We start from the raw sequence: 21,282 nt of genomic DNA, 5'->3' as shown, positions 1-21,282 counted from the left end.
GGGTCCCACGGAGATGTGGTGGGTACTGTGTGGAGCTCTCAGAAGGCTCTAGGGTGTTCTGGGGGCTCAGGGAGGTCCTGAAGCGGGTATGGAAGTGTCCCAGGGGTCCTGGAGGCCTCTGAGGGGGTAGGAGGGGTGGTCCCAGGAGAGTCCCAGGGGGATGTGGGGGATACCTGGGGGGGAGCTCCACGGGGTCGCAGAGGGCTCTGGGGTTTCCTGAGAGGCTCCAGGGAGATCTGTGGGGTCCAGGACGGGATGTGGGAGAGTCCTAGAGGGGTCCTGAGGGGAACGTGGTGGGTCCCAGAAGGCTGCAGGGAGCCCTGGGGGGAACATGAGGGTTCCCAGGGGGGTCCTGAATAGTCCCAGAGGGGTTCTGGGAAAACATGAAGAATTTGCAGGGGGTCCTGCGGAGCTCTCAGGGGGTGTGAGGGGTCCCAGGGGGATCCTGGGGGGTTTGGGGGATCCCAGGGTGTATCAGAGGGCGCTGGGGGGTCCCAGGGAAATGTGGGGAGTCTCAGGCTGTCTCAGAGGGCTCCAGGGGAAGTCCCAGTGTCCCCATACCTGTGGCGTGGATGGCAACAGCACAGGACCCCAGGGAATAGCTGGTGTGGAGGAGGCACCCCCAGCTGGGGGGAAATGTAGCAGTGATGGGGGGGACACTCCCTCGAAGCCAAAGACTGGGACTGGACCCCCCAGCCTCCCTCAAGGCCTCCCCATTATCCTCAAGGCCTCCCCATTATCCTCAAGACCCCCGTATCCCGCCCCCAGCCACCCCCCAGGGCCACCTGGTTCCCCCTCAGGACCACCGTCCCCCTCCTCAGCCTCCCCGTTCCCCCCCGTCCCCCTTAAGAGCCTTCTGAGGACCTCCCACCCGCCTGGGGGCTTCCTCAGCCCCCCCATTCCCCCTCAGAGCCCCCTTAGCCACTTCTTAGCTCTCCCGTTCCACCTCAAGGCTCCCTCAGCCCCCTCCACCATCCCTCGGGGCCCCCACAACCCTCCCAGTCCCCTCAAGCTCCCTCAAGTCCCACCCTCAGCCCCTCCGGGTCCCCTCGGGATCCCCTCAGCTCCCCCCCATCATCCCTCGAGGCACTCTCAGGCGCCCCTCCGCTCCCTGCTTACCTTGACGGGGTCCAGCTGCCTCACGACGTGCTCACGGGTACCCCGCGGGCCCGGCCCAACCGAGGATCGGCCCGCCGAGCCCCGCTTTCCAGCCGGGCCGTCCCGCTCCGATTTCGACCTAGCCGCCATCCTCCGCAGAGGATCCGCTTCCGGAGAGCCCCGTCCTGTCCCGCCTACGAAGCGCGCCGATTGGCCGTCGCCCTCCCCCTTCCTTGGGAAGTCCCGTTCCATTGGCCCGTCGCCGCCGTCAATCCCCACCGAGCCCCACCCCGGCGAGGCGATGGAACCAATGAAAGTGCCGCGATCCGACCAACGGGAGCTGCGCATGCGCACTACAGCGCACGTCGCTGATCTCGCTTCTGCCGCCCGGCGAGCAGAAGGCGGTACTGCATGTCGGGGCCGGGAGGCCCTATTTTCCCCAATTCGGGTTTTCTTTTTCCGCTTTCTCACGTTATTACATTTGGGTGTTTCTCAGCGTTTTTCCACAACATAAAAGGCATCGGCCTTTGCTTTCGAGCATCAGAACGGGCGACACCTTGCTTTCTAGCTGCACAAATCGAGGCGGACTTGGCTTTACCCGGCGCCCGAAATTGGGAGCTTTTCGGTCTTCCCCCGCCGCCGAAGAAGGCGCTGCAGCACGCGGGGGGCGTGGCCAGGGCGGGCCGGGGGCGTGGCCACGGCGCACGCGCGGCTCCCCCCGTGCAGGAAGGGCCTTCGGCCGCCGGGCGGCAGCACCCCCTTAATTAACGCGCTCTGGGCGCTCATTAGGGTGCTGAGCGCTGACCGCTCTCAGCCCGCTGTAGTCCAGCCAGGGACCGCAACCACTGACCGGGCTGCGGGACTCCCCTCTCTCTGCCCTGCCCGCACTCGCGACAGCCAGCGCCTCGGCACCAAAAACCTGCCGAACAGGGGTTTTCGCCCCGAGATGAGCCCCATGGACGCCGCATCGCCCCGCGCGGGGCACCAGGGCTGGGGGGGAGGTGGGGGGGGTGACAGCAACGAGCCTACCAGGGAGGGGGTAGCTTTGGAAAGACCCTTTACATCCTCAAGAGAGAGTAGAGGGGAGGGCGAGTTTCTAAATCCTTTCTGTAAACAGGCTTTCTTTGCGTTTTAGAAACCTTATATAGCATAGACATTTACAGTGCAGTATCTATTTACACATATATGTGCGCACACTTAGAGAATACATATTATCTACTTACACCTATATAGAATATCTGTTAAGAGTTAGATCTATTTAGACTTACACATTAACACTTATATAGAACATCTAATTAAGACTAGCTATCTGTTTAGACATATATTTTGACACCTGAATATCTCTTTATAAATATATCTTTTAAAAAAATCTTTTCATAGTCTGAACTCCTTTATTCCTTAGAGACATAGGTTTTTATTTTGAACTCCCTTTATATACATAAGTGAATATTATTTCTCAATAGATATAAAAATGAGAGGCTGTTCTCTATTTCAATGCCTCACACCCATAGTTACAGGTTTTAAAATCTTTTAAGCACCACACCACCAGCCCCTGAGTTTTCAGACATTTTGGGGCTGTGACCAGCTTCTTTTGGGGGGAACCCCATGCAACTTTCACATCCCCCACTCACCTGCTCCTCCGCCGCATCATTGCTACCCCAGTGACATCACGGTGCCCCAAATGCCATCATCAGCCCTCCAGACACACACACCCGCTATTACTATTCACCAAAAAAAATGAACAAAACGCCCAGACCCAGGGCTGGCCCCTTCCCCTCAGTGGGCTCCGCCACCGGCTGCAAACCTGGGCTGGTCAAACCTGGCCCTTAGCTGAGCTACAGGAGGATTCTGGGGAAACACCTCAGCTCGAAATACAGCACAGCCTTCAAAACCCAGAGCCACCTGAACCCTTATAGTCAGTATTAAGAAAAATCAATGCCATTTTGAACACGTTCTTAACATAACAGTGAACCCTCTGGCTGGTGTTGGGAAATGCCTGGCCCCTTCCTCCCAGCACGGCCGCAGGAAGATCACCCTGCGGGGCAGCGGGACCAGGCTGTGCCGTAACCAGAATCAATGCTGATGGACCCACCGCCGCAGCTACAGACCTCATGCTGCTGTCGCTGCTGCCGCTCACCTCGCTCCTGGGTCAACATAGCCGAGACGGATGGGTCAAACCCCGAAGAGCAAAAGGAACAATAAAGAGCAAAGCTCAGTCATTCACTTTATGCTGAAAAGGTGTGCCTATGTTTATATACATTCAATAAAAATACTTATAGTATAAAAGTATTTGACTTTCCTTTGGCACTAATTCAGCTTGCACAGCTGTGAATTGATACCACGACACTATCTCTCTCCAAAATGCACAGCTATAATTTGACGAGGGTTTTTTCTGTGTGCTACTCAAGGAGAAGGGACATCTGGCCAGCTGCACTGCCCAAGAGAGATGCTACTGGGCTGCCAGGGAAATGTGCCACTGAAAGAGAGACAGAAATAAAGTACTTCAGAGCACGCCATCTAAACATCGGGGGGGGGGAACCCAAACAAAAACATTACATTCAGTTGCCTCTCTTTTTAAAGCTTTAGAACAAATACCTAACTGCTTAAGTATACCTCGTAAATTGTATGCTACAGCTATACTGGCACTTGCTGTTTAAACCATGCAAGTCAGTTTGCAAATTACACAGTTTTAACTTTTTTTTTTTTTTTAAAGTTTCGTTTAGCACAGAAAAATCAATGAGATAAAAGATCCCCCAAATGGTTTTACTTTTGGGAGGGGATGGATGGAATCAAATCCCCGGTGCCACAATCCATCAGGCTACCAAAACAAGACCGGCAGATTGGCTAATGCTTTTGGCTGTGCTGAACATGCAGATGAACACGTTTTTATGATAGCTCAACTGTTGCAACCGAGAACCCAAAGATCAGCAATCCCAGCAATTGTTGGAAGATGTGCTGTGCTTAGGCCTTTGGAAGGAAATTTTTTTTCTTTTCCTTTTTTAAAAGTGAGTGCAAAGGCCTGTTGCTGATGGAGCGTTCTTAAAATGCAACTGCTTTGAATGAGAAACAGTTCCATTTTGGAAAAACTCTTTCCAACTGAAGTCAAAATGACACACTCTAGGTTACGGACAAAAGACAACTCACAACTCACCAAAACCACATCTGGGCTCGCCGCCACCAGTTACGAGGCTGCTGATGCTTCTACTTGTAGCCAAGTTATTCACTACCGGTTCAAGCATTTACCCTCCTGGTATCACCAGCACTTTTACACAGACAAGTCGCTTAATTGCTCTTCTAAAATTATCCAAGTGAAAGTTGTAGCCATGAAAGAGGAGTGAAAAAGAAAAGGAGAGGTCAAGCAGCAAAAGAGCTCTGCAGGGTGCCACCTGCAGTCAACAGCGCACTCTGTGTTTGAAAGCACACACACCCACCCCCACAAAAGAAACAAATGGGCAAAAACCCCAGGACTCGGACCGTTTCTATCTGCCCGAGCTCATTCCTGTCTCAGTGCATCGTCTCACCAGAGCACGAAGCACAGACGATGGGTATCCCGAGGACATTTGCACGTGATGAATACGTGTTCAGAAACAGTCCGGATCTAAGAGTGGTGTCATTTTTGTGGTTTTAATAAACATAACTCAATTTTATTCACTGGCACATTTGGGAGGAAATTAATTCACTTTTAAACGTAGCTTCTCCTTGGGGGAAAAAAACCATGTTAAGAGACTGAAAGAAAAATTATGATTCAGAGCTCCCACCCATGAGGGGGCTGTGGGGACATTAACAAAAGCGAAGACCAACAGCAGCAACATCCAGTGAAATTTGGCTTTAATTCTGATTGTGTACTTGAGACCCTCCGAGTCTACAACCTCAGTCCTATAAAGGACTAAGTCCTTTTCTGGAACGACAAAACTTTTTTTGCTTAAAAGTTCTAGAGTGAAGGCTCCAAAGAACAGTGTGGATTGAGCCACAGAAAAACACACCATTGTCACATAATAATAAAAAAGAATAAAAAAAAAAAAAAGTGACACATCAGTTTCCATCACGTTTCATTCATTACATTTCCGCTGGCACCTAGATGCTCAAACATTTACTACACTGACACCACAGACTAGTAAAAATTAAGTTATGCATAGGAAAAGAAAAGGCTATTTCCCACTTGCCCCTGGAACCGGTATGAACAAACGGAAGAGAAATGCTTGACCCTAACGAAGGTAAAAAGCAGCTCTTAATTTATCCTAGATGAAAGTTCAGACTTTGACCCCAAAGGAAAACATTCCTAACTACCAAGGGACCTGCTCAGGCAGGAGGCACGCTCTGTTAACTGCGGCTCCTCATCAGCTTTTCTGCACTGGCAGCAAATTTGCCTTTTCTGCGTCTTTGACACGGAGTATCTGCAGCATCTCTGAACGCACAAATGGGCCTCCCCACTCGTGCTTTTACCTCAGCAGCAAGTGGACTCAGCTGTGCAGGATTTTCTTCACATACCGCAGAAGGTGACCCCGGGAAAAGAGGAAGAGAGAAACGACCCCGTTTGTCACACACAGAGAACGGGCATGAACCGGGGGACCCTCACCCCACCTCTGCCCTCGGGAGCGGGGCCAGAGAGACCCTCCACGCACAGAGGCCGCCTTGCGTGGATTTCATCCCCGAGGGAAGAGGCCGGGCTCCCCGCCGGCAGAAGGACGACTCGCCCCCCCCCCCCGCTGCTCGGAGCTCCGTGCTGGGGGCAGCGCTGCCTGCGCCCGGCCGCTCTGCCGCCGTGCGGGGAGCGCGTTGCGGTCGGACGGCGGACGCTCCAGCCAACGGACGCTCCAGCTAATTGCAGCTCCCGCCCGTTACCGCTGCCGGGAGTCTTTCCACTGGCTACTGCATGCTCCAGCCAGCGGACACCCCGCCTCGCTCCAGCTCCTGCTTGCCACAGCTCTGGCTAATTGAAGCCCCAGCCCTGCACTGAAGCTCCAGTCGATTTCAGCTCCTTCTCCCTACAAGCTCCAGCTATTTGCAACAGTCTGGGCTTTTGACAAGGGTGTCGATCAATCACCGTCATAACTTCAGTGCACGGATTAAACACCATAGCTGCACACGGTATCCCCCCCGCCAAGAGCCCCTGGCCGTGGTGGAAGCAGCCTGGGCCCTTCTCCGTCCCTGCGGGCACCGGCACCCACCTGCCGCCTCCGGAGCCCCCCGGACCGCCGCCGCCCGACCCGCGCCGGGAGCGGCAGAGGCTGCCCGGCCTCAGCAGGGAGCAGCTGAGCCGGGCGGGGCCGCCCCTGCTCCCCCCGGCCGGGCACGGGCTCGGCCCCGAAACTCCCCAACGACCCCGGGCGGCGCTCGGCCCGGTGCCGCTGCCGCCCCCGGGAGGGCAGAGCCCGGACCCGCGCGCCGGGGCTCCGGACGGGGGATGCCACGACGCGCCCGCGGCCGGAACGGAACGAAACCCCCGCCCGGACCCGCTGCCGCCCCTCTGCTGGGCACGCGCAGACGTCCCGCTCCGTTCCTGGCCCTATTTAAGCACCGCGCGGGCCGGGGCAGCCGCGTTTTCCGCCGCTCCCCGGTTCCGGGCTCGTTCTTCCTCCTGCCGGACGCTCCGGCCTGGTTCTCTTCCCCTTCTGCTCTGACATCTCCAGCCGCGCCAGTCCCACGGCTCCAGGCTACCGCTGGTACCCGCTGTGCTGCTCGGTGCCGGGCCCTGCCCAAAGGGACCGAGTGCTCTTCTCCGCTCGGGGCTTCCTCGGGGCGTCCGGTCCCGTCCCGAGCAGGGTACGAGTGCAGAGCCGTGGGGCTGGGGTTGCCCCAGTCCCACCGACTGTCCCATCCCGCTGCTGCCTCTCTTCCCCACCTCCCAAGCTTTCCCCCTGCCCCACACGGGGAACGCACACACGGCATCCCCGAGGAGCCACGGGGCCAGGGCTGCGCCGTAGGGACACAGGCCAGGGGAGAGATGAGAGGAGTGCGATGAGCACAGGGAACGGTGGGAGGGGAAGGTGATGTTGGCTTCCTATTTTTCCCCACAGGCTTATTCTCCCCTTGGGACTCCTGATTCACGCCCTGTTTCCCATGCATCACAGCCCCCCTTCACAAGCCGCAGGGCCAGAGGAGCCACATGCACCAGGGACACTGGCCCTGGCACCCCATCGCTTCCCAGCAGCTCTCCCAGGCTGGTACCATGAACCCCCCCTGCCGGGGCAGGTGGCTTGTACCTCTGGGGTTTGGTAGCCGTGATCAGGCAGCCCCTGCCTTGGGCTTTGGCTGAGGCCCATTGCTGGCTCCTGGCTGGGTTTCTCTCATGTGTTGGGAATCCAGCAGCTGGAGGATGCTGCATCACTGCCCATCACAGTCAAGATGCCGGCCTCCGTAATTTCAGAGACCAACACGATTGGATCCCCACCTCCAGTGGGAGAGTCCTTGACTCTTGCTCAAGGTTCTGGTGCAAAGCTGGAACACCAGGTCTTGCAAAGAGAGAAGAACACAGACAGTACATGTTAACTGTGCATGCTGCTTATCAGAACCACACTCTGCCTTGAAGAGGAGCTTCAAAGGACAAAGCCAGATTCTGACCTAAAGGCTGCAACACCCACCAATCACACAATTCATTATCTTCAGTCTGGCGAGGCAGCTATGCTCAGGACTGTGGGGTGGCAGGGGGCTCCCCCTCGGCTCCCCCCAGCCCCAGCAAACACCCCAGTTGTGCTGGGAACGGGGCTGACCTCAAAGACGTCACCATCTCCCAGCCAAGCCAGGCGGCAACAGCATCACTGCAACCCATTTAGGCTCAGCCCTCAGCTCTGACCTTTAGGTAACAGCCACAAGGGCTTAGATTTCAAGTTATGCTTTGGCTTTTTTCCCCACTGGTTTCTTTTCTAGTGTTGCCATACAATACCTTGTACAGCGGCTTTCTGCATCACAGTTAGGGCTTCCATATACCACAGCACTACCAAAGCTTCTAAGCACAGACCAGGACTCTATACAGAGCTGTTATCTCTTCAAGAGTTGTCCCCTTCACGGACTACTATCTGCAAAATACGGTAAACCAGTTTGTTTCAAAGCCTTCCCCCTCTACTTTAACTTTGCTGCACTGCTACTACAGGAGGACTTGTTGTAGCACCATTGTGAGCAATATTAGCTGCTGGGTTTGTAAGTCTTATGACAAGGCTCTAAAGTGCCATGGCTGACTTGGAGAAGACAAACAGTAAAACCAAATTTTGAGTTACTACAACAATTTACTATAAATTGCTGAACACTCAAACTTTAGAAACACAAATATCATCTATGAATGTGAAAACAAAGCAGAACTTCAAATTAAAATCTGATTTACCAAAAAAAGTCCTGGTCTTTTTACCGCTTTTCACCTCGTAGCAAATCTTTATCATTATATGCCAAGCTATGGTTATGTATCTATGCAAGTTAAACATAGAGAAAAGCTTCTATGAATGCCCTCATGTTTTCTCCACTGCATGATAAGCACACACCTCACACACAGGCTACTAGATCTCAGTGCAAGAAGAAATGAAAGAAAAAAGCTGGAGTTTTAATTCCCTTCTTTCCAATTTTCTAGGATTAAAATTCATAGCTTTCAGCTAAAAATCAAGACTAACTACAATTTTTTTTTTTTTCCACAGAAACTGGACTTACAATTATTTAGCATTGTCCATGTACAGTAAGCACAGGCATATATAGTTCACGACACAGCAATTCTGCCTGAAACAGAACTAGTTATTAGTTTAATCCATCACAAATGTTTAAATCATCTAGCAGAAGGAATTCAGAGAAAGCCAAGGTAAATTCTTAAGTGCTACGGATGAAATTTGTATGCTACAACGACAGCAGCACTATTTTTACTTTATAACAGTTTAGGTGACGCATAAGCCTTATGCAGGCTTGTCCTCCTCTACCCCAGAAGGGACTCCATCATTCAGGATAAGCTTTCCTTACAGGACAGCTAGAACTTCTGGCAGCGCACCACAGGAAGCTGTTCCACTGGACTTCTTTCAGGTGTTGAGAAGACCTATATAAGGCCATGTGTTCCAAGTGGCACTGAACAACTCTGACTCTCTCAGACGCACCCAGGTGGTGCACACAAACGTGCAGATGAAGGGAGAATAAAAGCACTTTTTGTCCTACCTGGCCCCATTGGAGATAGATGGGCATCCCAGACTCCAATGTGCGGTGAAGGTTATTTAGCGTTGCTTTGTGCCTTTCCCAGGTACTGGAAGCAGCTTGGCTAGTACTCCTTAAAGCAAGAATCTAGAAGTGTGGAGTTTACACAGTGCCTCACAGAACATTCATGGCTCTTCTGCCTGTTGCCATCTGACAGCAGGAATGAAACATGAGAAACAGAGTCAGAAAATAAAAGTTATAAACTTCTAGACACGTCATGCTCTTTATGCTATTCTCCAAAGACATGCATTCCAGCATTTGTCTCTAGGAACCCTGAACTATAAAACAAAACAGATTTCTAATCCTTGCAAGTTCAGGGAGGAACTGGGAAGGAGGAAAAAACCATACGCAGAAATTGGGGCGGGGGGGGGGGGGGCGCGGACAAAAACGAAAAGAAAAAAACCAAACAATCCCAAAAACCAACCAAGAGCCTTAGTCTCAGATTCCTAAAGGAAAGCAAAGGAACCCAAACTGCACAACTTGACATGATTATTTCCATACTCAAGACTAGGCTGTCACTACAGTTACGAGGTCACTTAAGCTTTATTAACACAGGTATTTCCTAGTAAAAACATCCAAGTGGTTTCTGTTTCTAGACACGAGGTGGCAGCATACGGACACCAGTGCCTAGCGGTTGCCAGCGCTACCTCAGAAAGCCAAGGGCTCGCTCAACACGAGTGCGACACAGGCGGCTCCCTCTAAAGTTGAGAAATACCAGAAATCTCCAAAGCCGGCACAAAAGAACTTTCAGCATGATTCTTTCCTCTACTACCGCTAGGCTACACCTGCCCGCAAAAGCAATCGTAAGCTACCACCGTTCTACAGGAAAAGTGGAAAAATCCCCGTCATTTTTTATTCTGCCAGTCACGGCAGTCAGGTAGCCAGCCTTTCAAGCCCATGAACAGATGGCACACAGGCACCCATTAGAGTGACTTTCCTTCCCCTCTCCTAGAATCGCAATAGCCCCTACTAAAAAAGGCATAAAAAGCAGCCCTAAAAAAAAAAAAAAACACCACACACAAACCAAAACTCTGGAAGACCTTTCTTTCTGTCCACAGGAAGAAAGTCCTGTAGTAAGAAAGTGCGAGTCTGATGACAGGGAACAATTCTGGGGCGGATCCTCCTCAGGAGGCAAAGACTGTGGCTGAGGATACCACCTGAAGGCAGGGATGCTATCATAAGGGAGACAGGGGAAGGCTGTAGTGACATGCAGTGGGGTTATCAGCAACACGACTACCTAAGATCATGACTTCTCAGACAAGTGCAGAAAATAAGAACTGAGGAGGAGTTCAGGCAGACTTTTTGGAAATGCTAGAGAAGCTATATTAGTCTTTGCGTGGATACAAATGGGTGGAAAAAAAGTGGAGGTTTCTGGAAAGAAACCTTAGTCCATTAAAAAAAATAATTTAAAAAAAAATACCACAAACACTGTCAGGTAGGCCTTAGTCTTCAATTTCATATGTTGGCTAAGGCCTCCCTGACAGGCTTTTTGTTTGTGTGGGTTTTTTGTTTGGGGTTTTTCATGCTCTTACAACCAAATATAGGACCAGAAACGCAGAGAGACCATTCATGGCTAGAAATAAATGGTGCAAGGAAGAGGGATTCAGAATTGCTAGGAACTACAGGAATCTTTAAAGATAGAAGGACCCTATACAGGAGGCATGCTCTTCATCATAAACCACATGCAATCAGGATGCTTACATTAACAATTAAAAAAAAAAAAGGCACAAGAGAGTTTATCCTCAGAACCACAGAAAAGCCAACAAGTGTCAAAAAGCACATGGTTTGGGATGATACAGACAAACTTTTGTATTTTCCCCAAGTAAAGCACAGAACAGCATTCATCAAAACACAACAGTTCGACATCCTTGCAAGAGCAACAAAATCCATATATCTACTACAACGGAGCATTGTTTCAAAAGGGAGTTAAGAAACTTCTTTATTTTTAAACGAAGAGAAAGTAGTGGTGCAGCTAGAAAAGTAAAAATATTTTCTAGTGACAGGAAAACTATTTGAAGACATCATACCAGCAATTGTGCTTTACTGCCTGTTAGGAATGGCTAAGAACCAATACAACATAATTATTCTGACAAGGGGGAAGGACAACATCCCTCAAAAAGTGGAAGGTTATGCTGAAATGCAGAAAATAGACATGGTTGCAGACTATCATATTAAAACACAATACGGCAGGCCAGAAATAAGGCTTGGGGAAAACAACTTGCAGACAGAAGGAGAACCAATTATTCCTTTCTCAGCCGCATTGGGGACTGGGAGACTACCAGAGAGTTCATAAAGCCAACTGATGGTCAAAACAAAACAAGGGCACTAAAAATTATTTTTGCACCCATTTTCTTTCAGACAAACTTGTAAAAGTTCCTGTGCCAAAAATTTCCTTCACCGGAGTTGCATTACAGAATATTTTGAACTGAAGTGTTATGTAGCTTCTGCCATTAAATTCAATGCCTCGCTGCTGCTTTCCAGTTCATTTGAATTCATCTGCAGTTTCTTACAATTCTCAAGCTTATTTACACAAACAGAAGTTAAGAATCATGGCCAAGACCTTTAATCACAAGTATCGTCAGATCAAAATGATGCTGCTTTACGTCTCCTTCAACATTGGGTCAGATTTCCAACGACATGTAAAGATATTTCCAAGTCCAGTTCTCCGGCTAATTATGAAGAAACGTTTTAGACAGTATTCTAAGAACCACTGTTGATGTTTTGTTCTAGGAAATTTGTAATACAATTTACTCATCAAGTCTGTCCCTTCATTTCCTTATCCTCCAGTATTCTTTCAGGTATAACAAAGACAAACATAGTCAAAACTATTAAAATTCCTTCAAATTCCTTCACTCCAGAGCATTTGTTTTCTAGGACTTAATCATGCTTCTTTTACTCACGTTTAGGTTCTACTAAGGCATGTTTGAAGTATTTTGAGGGTTCCCTAAGGCTGCTGTGTCTATAATTGCTGTATGTGTAGACAAACCTGGACGCATAGTTCGGGTTCGCAGTCTTAGCCCACAGAATGGCACGTGTCGAAAGGCACCAGGCAGCTCAGTGTAGGACGCACCTGGGCACATTCAGGTAGGTAAGCCGAGGGCTACCCACAGCTTTCCAGTCAAAAGAGCGCAGCAACTGGGACAAACACATTTTAGATGTTCATAGCGTAGTATGTTTTCAAGAGCTTCCACAACTAAACTTGTCAGATTGAAGAACAGCCACCACCAGATAGGAAGTGATGTACAGTCAGCTTAGAAGTTTTAGCTGCATCTTCACAAAAAGGCTGAAGGTGTTCACCACCTTTTAAAGATCAAAAACTTCTGTCTCCCTGTCCCTCCAACTCTGATGTGTGCAAGTCTATTTGTCATCAACAGTTCTATTGTTACAGGGGAAGCCCACTGTCATAGTAGTTGGGGTAACGGAAATCAGGCCAACCTTACAGAGGATGCTGTATAGCAGAACTTTTAGCTATTGACATTTTTACTGGTAGTGTCGTTGTGTATCATCATTTGTGTTTGCAGATACAAAAAAGTAGTATGAAAAACTGACAAAACAAAAAGATAAGCCTATATGCTTATTTAAAAAAAAGTTCAGTAAGCATGCTTTAATAATGCTTTTTGTAGTTAAAGAAGCAAAATGGGCATGTTGAAAATACTTCTGCCTAACCATCCATCATTTTCATTATGGCAGTGCCAAAGAATGATTAGAAATTGAAGCCTTCAAAGCGCTAGACACTATGTATAAGCATCAGCCTCTGTTATTATTTAAAAGGAGAGAGTTTCATTAACCAAGTCAAGACCATAAATCATTAAAGTCTGTCAGCCAAGGCTAGATTTTTAAAACAAAAGCCACTTTGATTACATCAGAACAACTTAACTATTTTAAAAGTTCTTATTCATTACCTATAGCTCATATTTCATCCTAGAGTTTCAATGCACTTCAAAATACGTAACCTTCCTTCTAGGTCTAACTCGTACTTATTAGGGCTACGGTCAGATCATGTACACGGGTAAAAACATGGAATGTTTAGCTTAAGAGTCATACAGTCAAGCCCTCTTCATAAATATATCATCTCCACTCATAACTTTTGAGAATTCTAGTCTACTCGGCCACAAATAGAACAGTTTTGAAAGGAACAGCCACTTATGCTGAAACAATCAACAAATACCCTAGCCCAAGTTTAACAGTTCGTTTTATAAGGGGCCAAAGACATTCTCCATGAGCCAGCCTTCAACCACTCCACCCGGCTTTAGTCAAACTCGACGATGGCGAGAGCGTGGTTGGGGGCAGCTCTTCTAAGGGCATCTACTGCAGCTCAGACCACCCTCAGTCCCCAGCTGCCAGTTCAGAGTCTACAACGTTATCTCTCTTGGGATTAGTCGAGGTCTTGCTCAGATGCACAAAAACCAGCTCCTGTGGTCCAGACAGGCAGCAGTGAAAGCCCCAGAGAAAAGAAAGCCCATTATCACATACCTCCTCACTCTAAAGTCTTCTCTGCCTCAGCTCTCTATCCTCCTTCTTAAGTTTCGTCTCTTCAGTCAGCCAAGGCCCACGACCTACTTGGTAAGAGCAATTCACAGTTGCAACAGAAATAGCTTTAACGGACATATTTCACTGGTTTTATATGGATTCCCAGTAGCATTTCCAGAACACAAGAGGACACAATGCAACAGGTCGCACAGCACATCGCAGGGAATACTAGGCTCTTTAAGTATGCCCGAGCTCATCTTTATCTCCTTATTTCTAAAGGAAAGGAAAATGAAGACTCAGTGTTCCTAGCACAATCAAAGCACAAACCAGCCACCTAGGCACGCTTCCCCAGGGGGGCCGCATCTTATGGGAAGGCTCCACAGAGGAAAAGCCGGGCCAGACGAGAGCCCCGGCCCACCCAGCGCTCCCCCGGCTGAACTACCATCCTACCTACTTCGGAGCCGCGGAGGCAACGCGACTCGGCCCCTACGGCAGAACCCGCAGCGGCGGCGAGGGAAGGCTCAGGCTTGCCTGCCCTCCGCCGACCCCCGGGAGGGCACCGAGCGGCTGCTCGGCAGGCCCCAGGCCCGCCGCTGGCCCTGGACGGGGCACGGCCTTCCCTCGCCCGCGGCCGCCCGGCCAATGCGGGGCCACCGCGAGGGGCAGCCGGGGCGGCCCGGGGAGCGGAGGGGGGCGGCTCCGCGGCAGGCTCCCGGCAGCGCGTGAGCAGGAAACGCCTTTTTTGGGCCTCGGAAGTGCCATACAAGGCGCGGAGGAAACGCCAAATATGGTCGGCGCGGTTCCGGCCGCCGCGGGAGCGGCGTTTCCGCTCGGCCTAGGCCGCTCCCCGGGGGGGAGCGGTGTCCGCCCGCCGCCGCGCGTCCAGCGCCCGGCCCGCGGCCTTCCCCGCCGCCTCTGACGGGGGTCTTAAGCTCACAGGCAGCCGGGGGTCAGCGCGGGCCGTGGGATCCTCTGGCAGTGCCCGGAGAAGCGAGCAGCCTTCGCCTCCTTTCTCCCCCGCGGCCTCGCCTGCGCAGAAGGCGAGGGGTTTCCCCGGCCGGTGGGGATGTTTCCCTGGGAGCAGCCTCCGGGAGACCCGCTGATCCGCCCAGTTAGACTGGGAGCAAACTTCAGAGTCGGAGATCTGTTCTTCAGACCAACAGCAAATGGAAAGATCTTGCAGCAAACGGACAGTCAATGCTTTCTGTTTATTTTGCCGTTGGCTTCGGGACCTGGAGGTGGGGGGGAAAAAATGGTTAGTTTTACATAGTGTTATTTTCTTCCTCCTTTGAAACATCACAACTGAAGGCCCTTCTTCGTTGTCTCGTCTCCCATAAGTTGATTTTTGTGTCTTCTGACATAGGTTATGCGCTCAAACAGCGTGAAGCCAAATATTCAGCTTGTCCAGTTCATTTGCCTTGGCCAGAGGCTGGAGCCCCTTGGGTTGAAATGAGCTAGTGCTTTTCTTTGAATAGGCCCATGAGGGACAGCTGTGAAGTCACCGTTAGCAGCTTGCAGACCGCACCTGGCGCTGCAGGCGCAAACCAGCAGAGACAAAGCAGCACAGGCCCTTCCCCACAGCTTGTCCCAACCCACTGAGGACAGTCCTGCCTGAAAGATGACAGGCTGGGATTTACCAACTGCTCAGCTCTTCGGTATCCTCCAGAATTGCTGCCGTTTTCCAGGGGTGGGATGCATCCCCAAGAAGAAGGACTAGCCCAGGGGCTTCAGCAGATTACCCTTCTTAGCCAGTGGGGTTGACTTTGGCAAGCAGTCTCTGTCAGGCACAGCATGGCCTACCGCTTGCCAGTTTGCACTGTGCTGAGTGCGCATTCATCGAGGCCTATGTCTGCATCCCAGCTCCTCACAACTCTAAACATTAGTGATTTGTAGAGAGCCCATCTGAAAGGACTGACACCAGAATCCTCTTCTGTACCTGCACCACCAGTTCTCATGGATGCAAAACTCTTCCGAATTTGCTCTGCAGAGAGTTCACATACCCCCAAAACCTATTGGAACCACCATGCAAGGAAGTGCTTTCCTCCTGCAAATGCCAAAACATCTGTACCAAAAGCCGTCAGGCCCACGCACTTAAATCCCTGTGTTGTGTCAAGGAGGAACCTCTGACAGCCCCCCAGCTGAGCAGGAATACCTCCCATCAACCAGGCATTTGGGCCGACCTTACTGTATTTCCAGCCTAGAAACTGTTCTATTTTCTTGCCATCCAGTAAGATTTCTGACTATCTATGAACAACCCAGTTGAGATTCTAGTCTTCAAACCTTATTTTCAACACTGGGGAGATTATCTGTCTTCCTAAGATTAGCTCACAGGCTTCTGGAGAAGCCAGAAAACAGGAATCATGGCTACTTCAAAAAAGCAGGTTGATGCACCTACTGCAAGGACGCGTGCACTCCATCCATGTCTTTGCGAACAACTGGACTTACAAGTGATCAGTCTCCCCTCCTTTCTTTAAGTGGGTATTTCTCCAGGAGACAAGCAGCACTTATTACTTCCCAGACATTCAAGGAGTCAGGGTTGCTGCAGCACAGTCTTCCTATGTAGCAACTTGAAGGAAAATGTGGAATTCTGCACGATTTGATATTTTATTTATTTTTTTCTGAAGGGTATTGTACACCAAATATCCCATTGGCAGGAAAGCGCATTCGATGTGTTTAGAAGCCAAACAGTCACTTTCATTTTAACAAACACGATTACAAAGTAAAAATAAACCACAAAATAATGAACCGCATGTTCATAACATACAAAAATTGCTGCCTACTCAGTAGGTAACTACAACATTCCAACTCCTGAATATATATATATATATATAAATTTACATTTTTGTAACAAAAATAGACTTTGAGAGGTGTGGGGTTTGTTGTTTTTTGTTTTTTTTGCTTACATTCCATCCCCCAGGGCTTTCTCGTGCTCCCCACCCATTCCCTGCTCTCCCTTACATTCTTTGAGTAACATCCCTTTCACTTTAAGGCAAGATGCAAAGCATCCATTCACACAAATGCATGATGTCAGCAAGGCTTCACAAAAAGGCACCAAGACTTGTAACTTTAAAAACAAAACTTCTGCCACATGTGAGTGTCTCATCAGGTGATATTTACATAGCATCACTCTAACATGCTCAAATACAGTAAGTGCTGTTCCCAAGGAAGTTTGAAACTCATTACAGCATTGTCACTGAAATAGAATTAACATTTACAAAATATGGCCCTGCAAACTCCAAATAATACAATATGGATATGCAAAGATTTTTCACATCAATAGTACCTAAAGGAAAGCAAAACCATGGCACATGTACAATTTACATCAGCTACATACTTAATCAAAAGTCCTTTCTTCCTAATAAAAGACTATTGTTTACGGGGAAAGTTATACTGAACTTAGAGCCACAGTCCATGCAAATTAAGTCATTCAACAGAGGTGGAAAACTTAAAACGGCAGTTGTTTCAGGCAGCTGAAGTTTAAAGAAAAGTTAAATAGCCTTGCAACGTATGGTGTTGGGGGAGTCATTGGAGACTCCGTGTCTGATAGTACCAATGGAAAAGGTGAATTCTCCTGTTCCAGAAGGTAATCTCAGCAAATCTCAATTGTCCTTGGAGAAAAGGCTGACGTCATGTCTGAAAGTGCTGAGGTCACCTGTGAGCTGAAATTGTTGGTGACCCCTGGAGATGAGAAGGAGGTGGCCACTTGGGTCTGAAAAGTGGCGGTGCCAGAGGGGTAAGTGGTTGCTATAGAAGGAGATGGGAACGTGGTGTGTGCAGGGGAGGGATAGGAAGAGGGAGCAGGGGAGGAATACACTGTGCGCACAGGTGAGGGGTAAGTAGTGGCGATGGAGGAAGGGTAGGATGTCGTCACAGAGGATGAGTAGGCAGGAACCGGGGAAGCAGTTGAGACCGGAGCTGCCTTTTCCACTTTCTTGTCCTTCTGCCTAAGGTGGATTTTAGTGTGTCTCTTCCTCTCATCACTTCTGGCAAACTTTCTGCCACAAATGTCACAGGCAAATGGCTTCTCTCCTGTGTGGGTGCGGATGTGCGTAGTCAAGTGGTCGCTCCTGCTGAAGTTCCGCATGCAAATGCGGCACTGGAAAGGTTTCTGTCCCGTGTGGATGCGAATGTGCCGTGTTAGCTCATCGGACCGTGAAAACCTCCGGTCACAGGATTCCACTGGGCAGGCATAGGGTCGCTCATGAGGAGGGGTCTTGCTGGGACGGTTTGGGTATTTCCTCATCCTGCTCGGCTTGATTAGCTGGGACTGATAGTTATTGTTGAGGGTCTTCAGCTCCTGAGAGCCAGTCTGAGTAGCAAATGCCTTAATAGTGGAGAGCGGCGTGAGGGAAGGCTGCTGTGCTCTGGTCTCAAGGGCGGGGAAGGGCTTCTGATCAGCCGGAACAAGACTGAGCTCACCCTGTTGCTGAGGGAACAGGTAATCCGGGATCATTGGCACCTGAAAGTTGGTTTTAGCAGTCGGATAAGCTGGAGGTGGGTACTGGATGGGGGCTCCAGAGGGGTTGGGAAAGGACTGGGTCTGTGCTTCAGGGAAAATGTCAGAGTTGGAATTGGGAAAAGTTGGTGCAGCTGAATAAATTGGGCTGTTCTCGCTGGCTTGGACAGAACAGCTCAGAGGGGGGCTCTGCGAGGAGGAGGACGGTGACGACGAAGAAGGTGTAGAGGTGGGAGGTGCATTAGCCATGCCCACCAGCCCACTGACGAGGCTGAAGAGGGGCTCTGGCCATAAGGTGTTGCCACTGTTGGGGGCCGGCTCGAGGGAGAAGCGCCCCGTGTAGGTTATCGGTGGCAGTCGTGTCGTTTGGTTGGGATAGCTGGTTTCTGGCAGGGTTTTCTCGTTGTTCAGGGAGATCTCGGGAAAAGTGTCTGAAAAGAGAGGAACAGCAATTACTTCCAGCAGCCACTGCAGCTGCTGCCAGCGCTTTGCGAGCCATCCCCACACAGTGCAGCCCCAGATCCTTCCTTCTAGTTAATTAATAATTGAGCGTAACGTATCGCAGCGCCGCTGGCAGCTCTCCAGCGGCAGCCGGCCCGGAGCCGCTGACGCAGGCGGGAGAATCCCCCCGCGCCACCGCCGGGAGAGCGACGCCGCTGCAGCGCGGAGCCCCCGCGGCGGACCGGGACTCCCCGCCCGCCCGGGCTAGGCCAGCGCCCTTACCTGCCGCCAGGTGCTCGAAGTGCTGCTCCCCGGGCTCGCCGGCGGCGCCGAAGCCCGCGCTCTCGGGCGCCCCGGGGGGGGCAAGGAACTGCGGGCCCCCGCCGCTGAGCAGCATCATCTCCTCCAGCTTGGGATAGTGAGTGTCCACGGCGGGGGGCGAGTGCGGGAAGGCGCCGAAGGGGTCGGAGATCTGCAGCGGGGGCAGGAGCTGCATCTCTGCCTTGGCCGCGGCCATGAGGGCGCCGGGCTGGGGCTCTGACGGATGGTGGCGCCGCCGCCGCGGGCCCCGCGGACGGGCCGGCTGCTGCGAGGCGGCCGTCGCCTGCTGCGTGCCCCGCGCCGCGGTCGCCCCGGCGCTGCCCGCTGGAAGCGCTCGGCTCCCCGCCCGCCCGCCCGGGGGTCCCCTTGGCTCTGCCCGCTGGAAGCGCTCGGCTCCCCGCCCGCCCCGGAGCCGCCCCTATATATCGGGTCCCACCGGCCGCAGCCCGCCCCGGCCCTGACGTACATGGCCATATATGGAAAGCAGGAAGCCCTTATATGGATGCGGGCTGGAGGACCCCGCCTGGCGTCAGCGCTTGGCACCGGGGAAAGCCGGGCCGCGGGGGCCCTGCCCGCCCCGCGCCGGGAGCCCCGCGCCCGCTGCGGGCCTGCCCCCGGCCCTGGGCAGCGCCGCCGCAGCGCCGCCGCAGCGCCGCGGGCCCCGGGGCGCGGGGTGCCCCGGCCCCCGCCCGCCTCGCCAGCCCGCCGGAAGCCCCCGCCGCACTTTCCATATTAGGAAACGACCATATAAGTCTCGGTTCCGGCGGAGGCTTCCCGATCCTTATATGGTGATTCCGGCCCCGGGCAGGGGGGGGCGCGGGGAGCCCGGGCGCGAGAGCCAGGTTGCCGCCGGGCCGCGCGCCCGCCCGCCCCCGGGCCGCGGGAGCGCGCGGCTGCTGGCCGGGCAGGCGGCACGGGGGGCTCGGGGAGCGCCCGGCAGACTCCCACGCCGCCGCGGGCAGCGCTCCCGCTCCCCGCCCCCCCCCCCCGCACCCGTTCGGTCGGCTCGTCCTACTCGCCTCCCCCCCGTGTCCGCGGAGGGGCCGCCCGCACGGCGGGCTCGGTGCGGGGGAGTTCTCCGGGAGCCCGCAGCGCGCCTCGGGCGGCGGCTGCCCGCTCTCGGAGAAGGGGAATCGCGGGGACTCTAGGGGCCTGCCGGGAGCGCCCTGCCCCGCCCGCTCCCGCCGAGAGGGCTCCGCGCGTCCCCGTCACGCAGCGGAGAACGAGGCACTGCTCAAACCAGAGCCCCGGGAACCGCACGGCCGCAGCCGCCATCGACTTGGACGCAACGGCAAACGGCAGCGCTCGGGACCCTGCTCTGGCGCCCTGAGGGCCGTCCCTCGGCGCGGCGCCTTCCCGCCTGCCCTCCCCGCGGACGCGGGTCGCTCCCGAGCGCCGGCTCCGCACGGAACCGGCGGCTGTGCGCGGAGGGGCCGGCAGCCCCGCTCCCCGCCCCAGGCGGCACGCGCCGAGTGGCGGGAGAGCGCTCCGCGGGCCGGGGGGAGCCTCCCGCCCTATAAATAGGCGCTCGAGGCGGCCGCCGCCCCGCCCCGCCCAGGCGGCCCCGCCGCCGGCGCGGGGCTCCCCTGGCGCCGGGCCAAGGCGGCACCGGCGACGCAGTGCGGCCGCAGTGCGCGTGCGCGGCGGCGGCGAGGGCTTCCCCGCAGTGCGGGGGGCGGCGCCGGCAGCGGGGGCTCCGGCGGGCCCGATGCGGGCTCGCCCCGGCGGCTTTTAGCTAACAGTAGTCCTTTTATATAACCGATTGCTTTTTTTTTTTTTTTTTTTGCTATCTGGTAACCGTTTTTCAAATAACTTTTAATTTTCATTCACTTTTCTTCATCGCAACTTTGCCTTCCCCTTAAATTTTACAAAATATTTTCTGTAGTGCCAGGAAGCTGTTCCCGGTTTTTGAGACTCCACTCGTAATACTGAATGGAGCCGATTCCTGCTTGCTCATACCAACTGTAATCAGGTGATGGCCCCTAAGTAGCCATGGAGGTATGTTACTTGTCTCCCCTTGTCACAAGGCCATTCACCTATGCAGACAAACAAACAAACAGTTACACCTTTAAATTTTAGTAGTTTTAAGTACTGGCAGCACGAGACCTGAATTGGGCTCAATGATAATACCAGATGCAGAGGTAGCAGAAAGACCAAAGGAGCCGCGACCTTTCTGTCTACAAGCGCTACCTCGAGCCAAATGCCCTTTGCAATATGATGCCTGGCACCCCCAGCTGTGCAGCCCCATGTTCCGGTCGGAGCTGTACCTGTCTGCAATTACACAGATTTCCATGCGCTACAGCTATGAAATTAAAGAACAATTTATTCCTTTTTGT

At 52.6% G+C, this 21,282-nt stretch overlaps 1 protein-coding gene and 1 long non-coding RNA gene across 4 annotated transcripts; both read right to left on the bottom strand.

Moving 5' to 3' along the window:
* Nucleotides 1-2,528: 2,528 nt before the first annotated feature.
* LOC128916329 (uncharacterized) lies at nt 2,529-14,353 on the bottom strand. Of its 3 annotated transcripts, none has more exons than XR_008468921.1 (4): nt 14,179-14,353; nt 13,732-13,817; nt 4,250-9,408; nt 2,529-3,574 (listed from the first exon to the last, which is right to left on the bottom strand). It is a non-coding gene; the product is annotated as an uncharacterized LOC128916329 (long non-coding RNA). The 3 variants fall into 3 exon arrangements; XR_008468922.1 differs by having other exon boundaries at nt 2,529-4,392; nt 5,542-9,408; XR_008468920.1 differs by having other exon boundaries at nt 2,529-9,408.
* A 1,960-nt stretch (nt 14,354-16,313) lies between these two features.
* On the bottom strand, nt 16,314-19,277 carry EGR1 (early growth response 1). The gene is made up of 2 exons (XM_054217801.1): nt 18,908-19,277; nt 16,314-18,615 (listed from the first exon to the last, which is right to left on the bottom strand). The coding sequence occupies exons 1-2, from the start codon at nt 19,140-19,142 to the stop codon at nt 17,318-17,320; spliced, it is 1,533 nt and encodes a 510-aa protein (XP_054073776.1). The 5' UTR covers nt 19,143-19,277; the 3' UTR covers nt 16,314-17,317.
* Between the last annotated feature and the right edge of the window lie 2,005 nt (nt 19,278-21,282).

The sequence above is a fragment of the Rissa tridactyla genome, chromosome 11, assembly GCF_028500815.1.
Source record: "Rissa tridactyla isolate bRisTri1 chromosome 11, bRisTri1.patW.cur.20221130, whole genome shotgun sequence".
Classification (NCBI taxonomy): domain Eukaryota; kingdom Metazoa; phylum Chordata; class Aves; order Charadriiformes; family Laridae; genus Rissa; species Rissa tridactyla.
Note: the sequence above shows the minus strand (reverse complement) of the source record. Positions and strands in the feature narration are given on the sequence as shown.

What these genes read in the sequence shown, in the direction of transcription:
- EGR1 (XM_054217801.1), bottom strand. Translation starts at nt 19,142, where the DNA reads ATGGCCGCGGCCAAGGCAGAGATGCAGCTCCTGCCCCCGCTGCAGATC. An exon ending in CTTCGAGCACCTGGCGGCAG is followed by an intron (nt 18,616 to 18,907) that starts GTAAGGGCGCTG and finishes CTCTCTTTTCAG; the next exon opens with ACACTTTTCCCGAGATCTCC.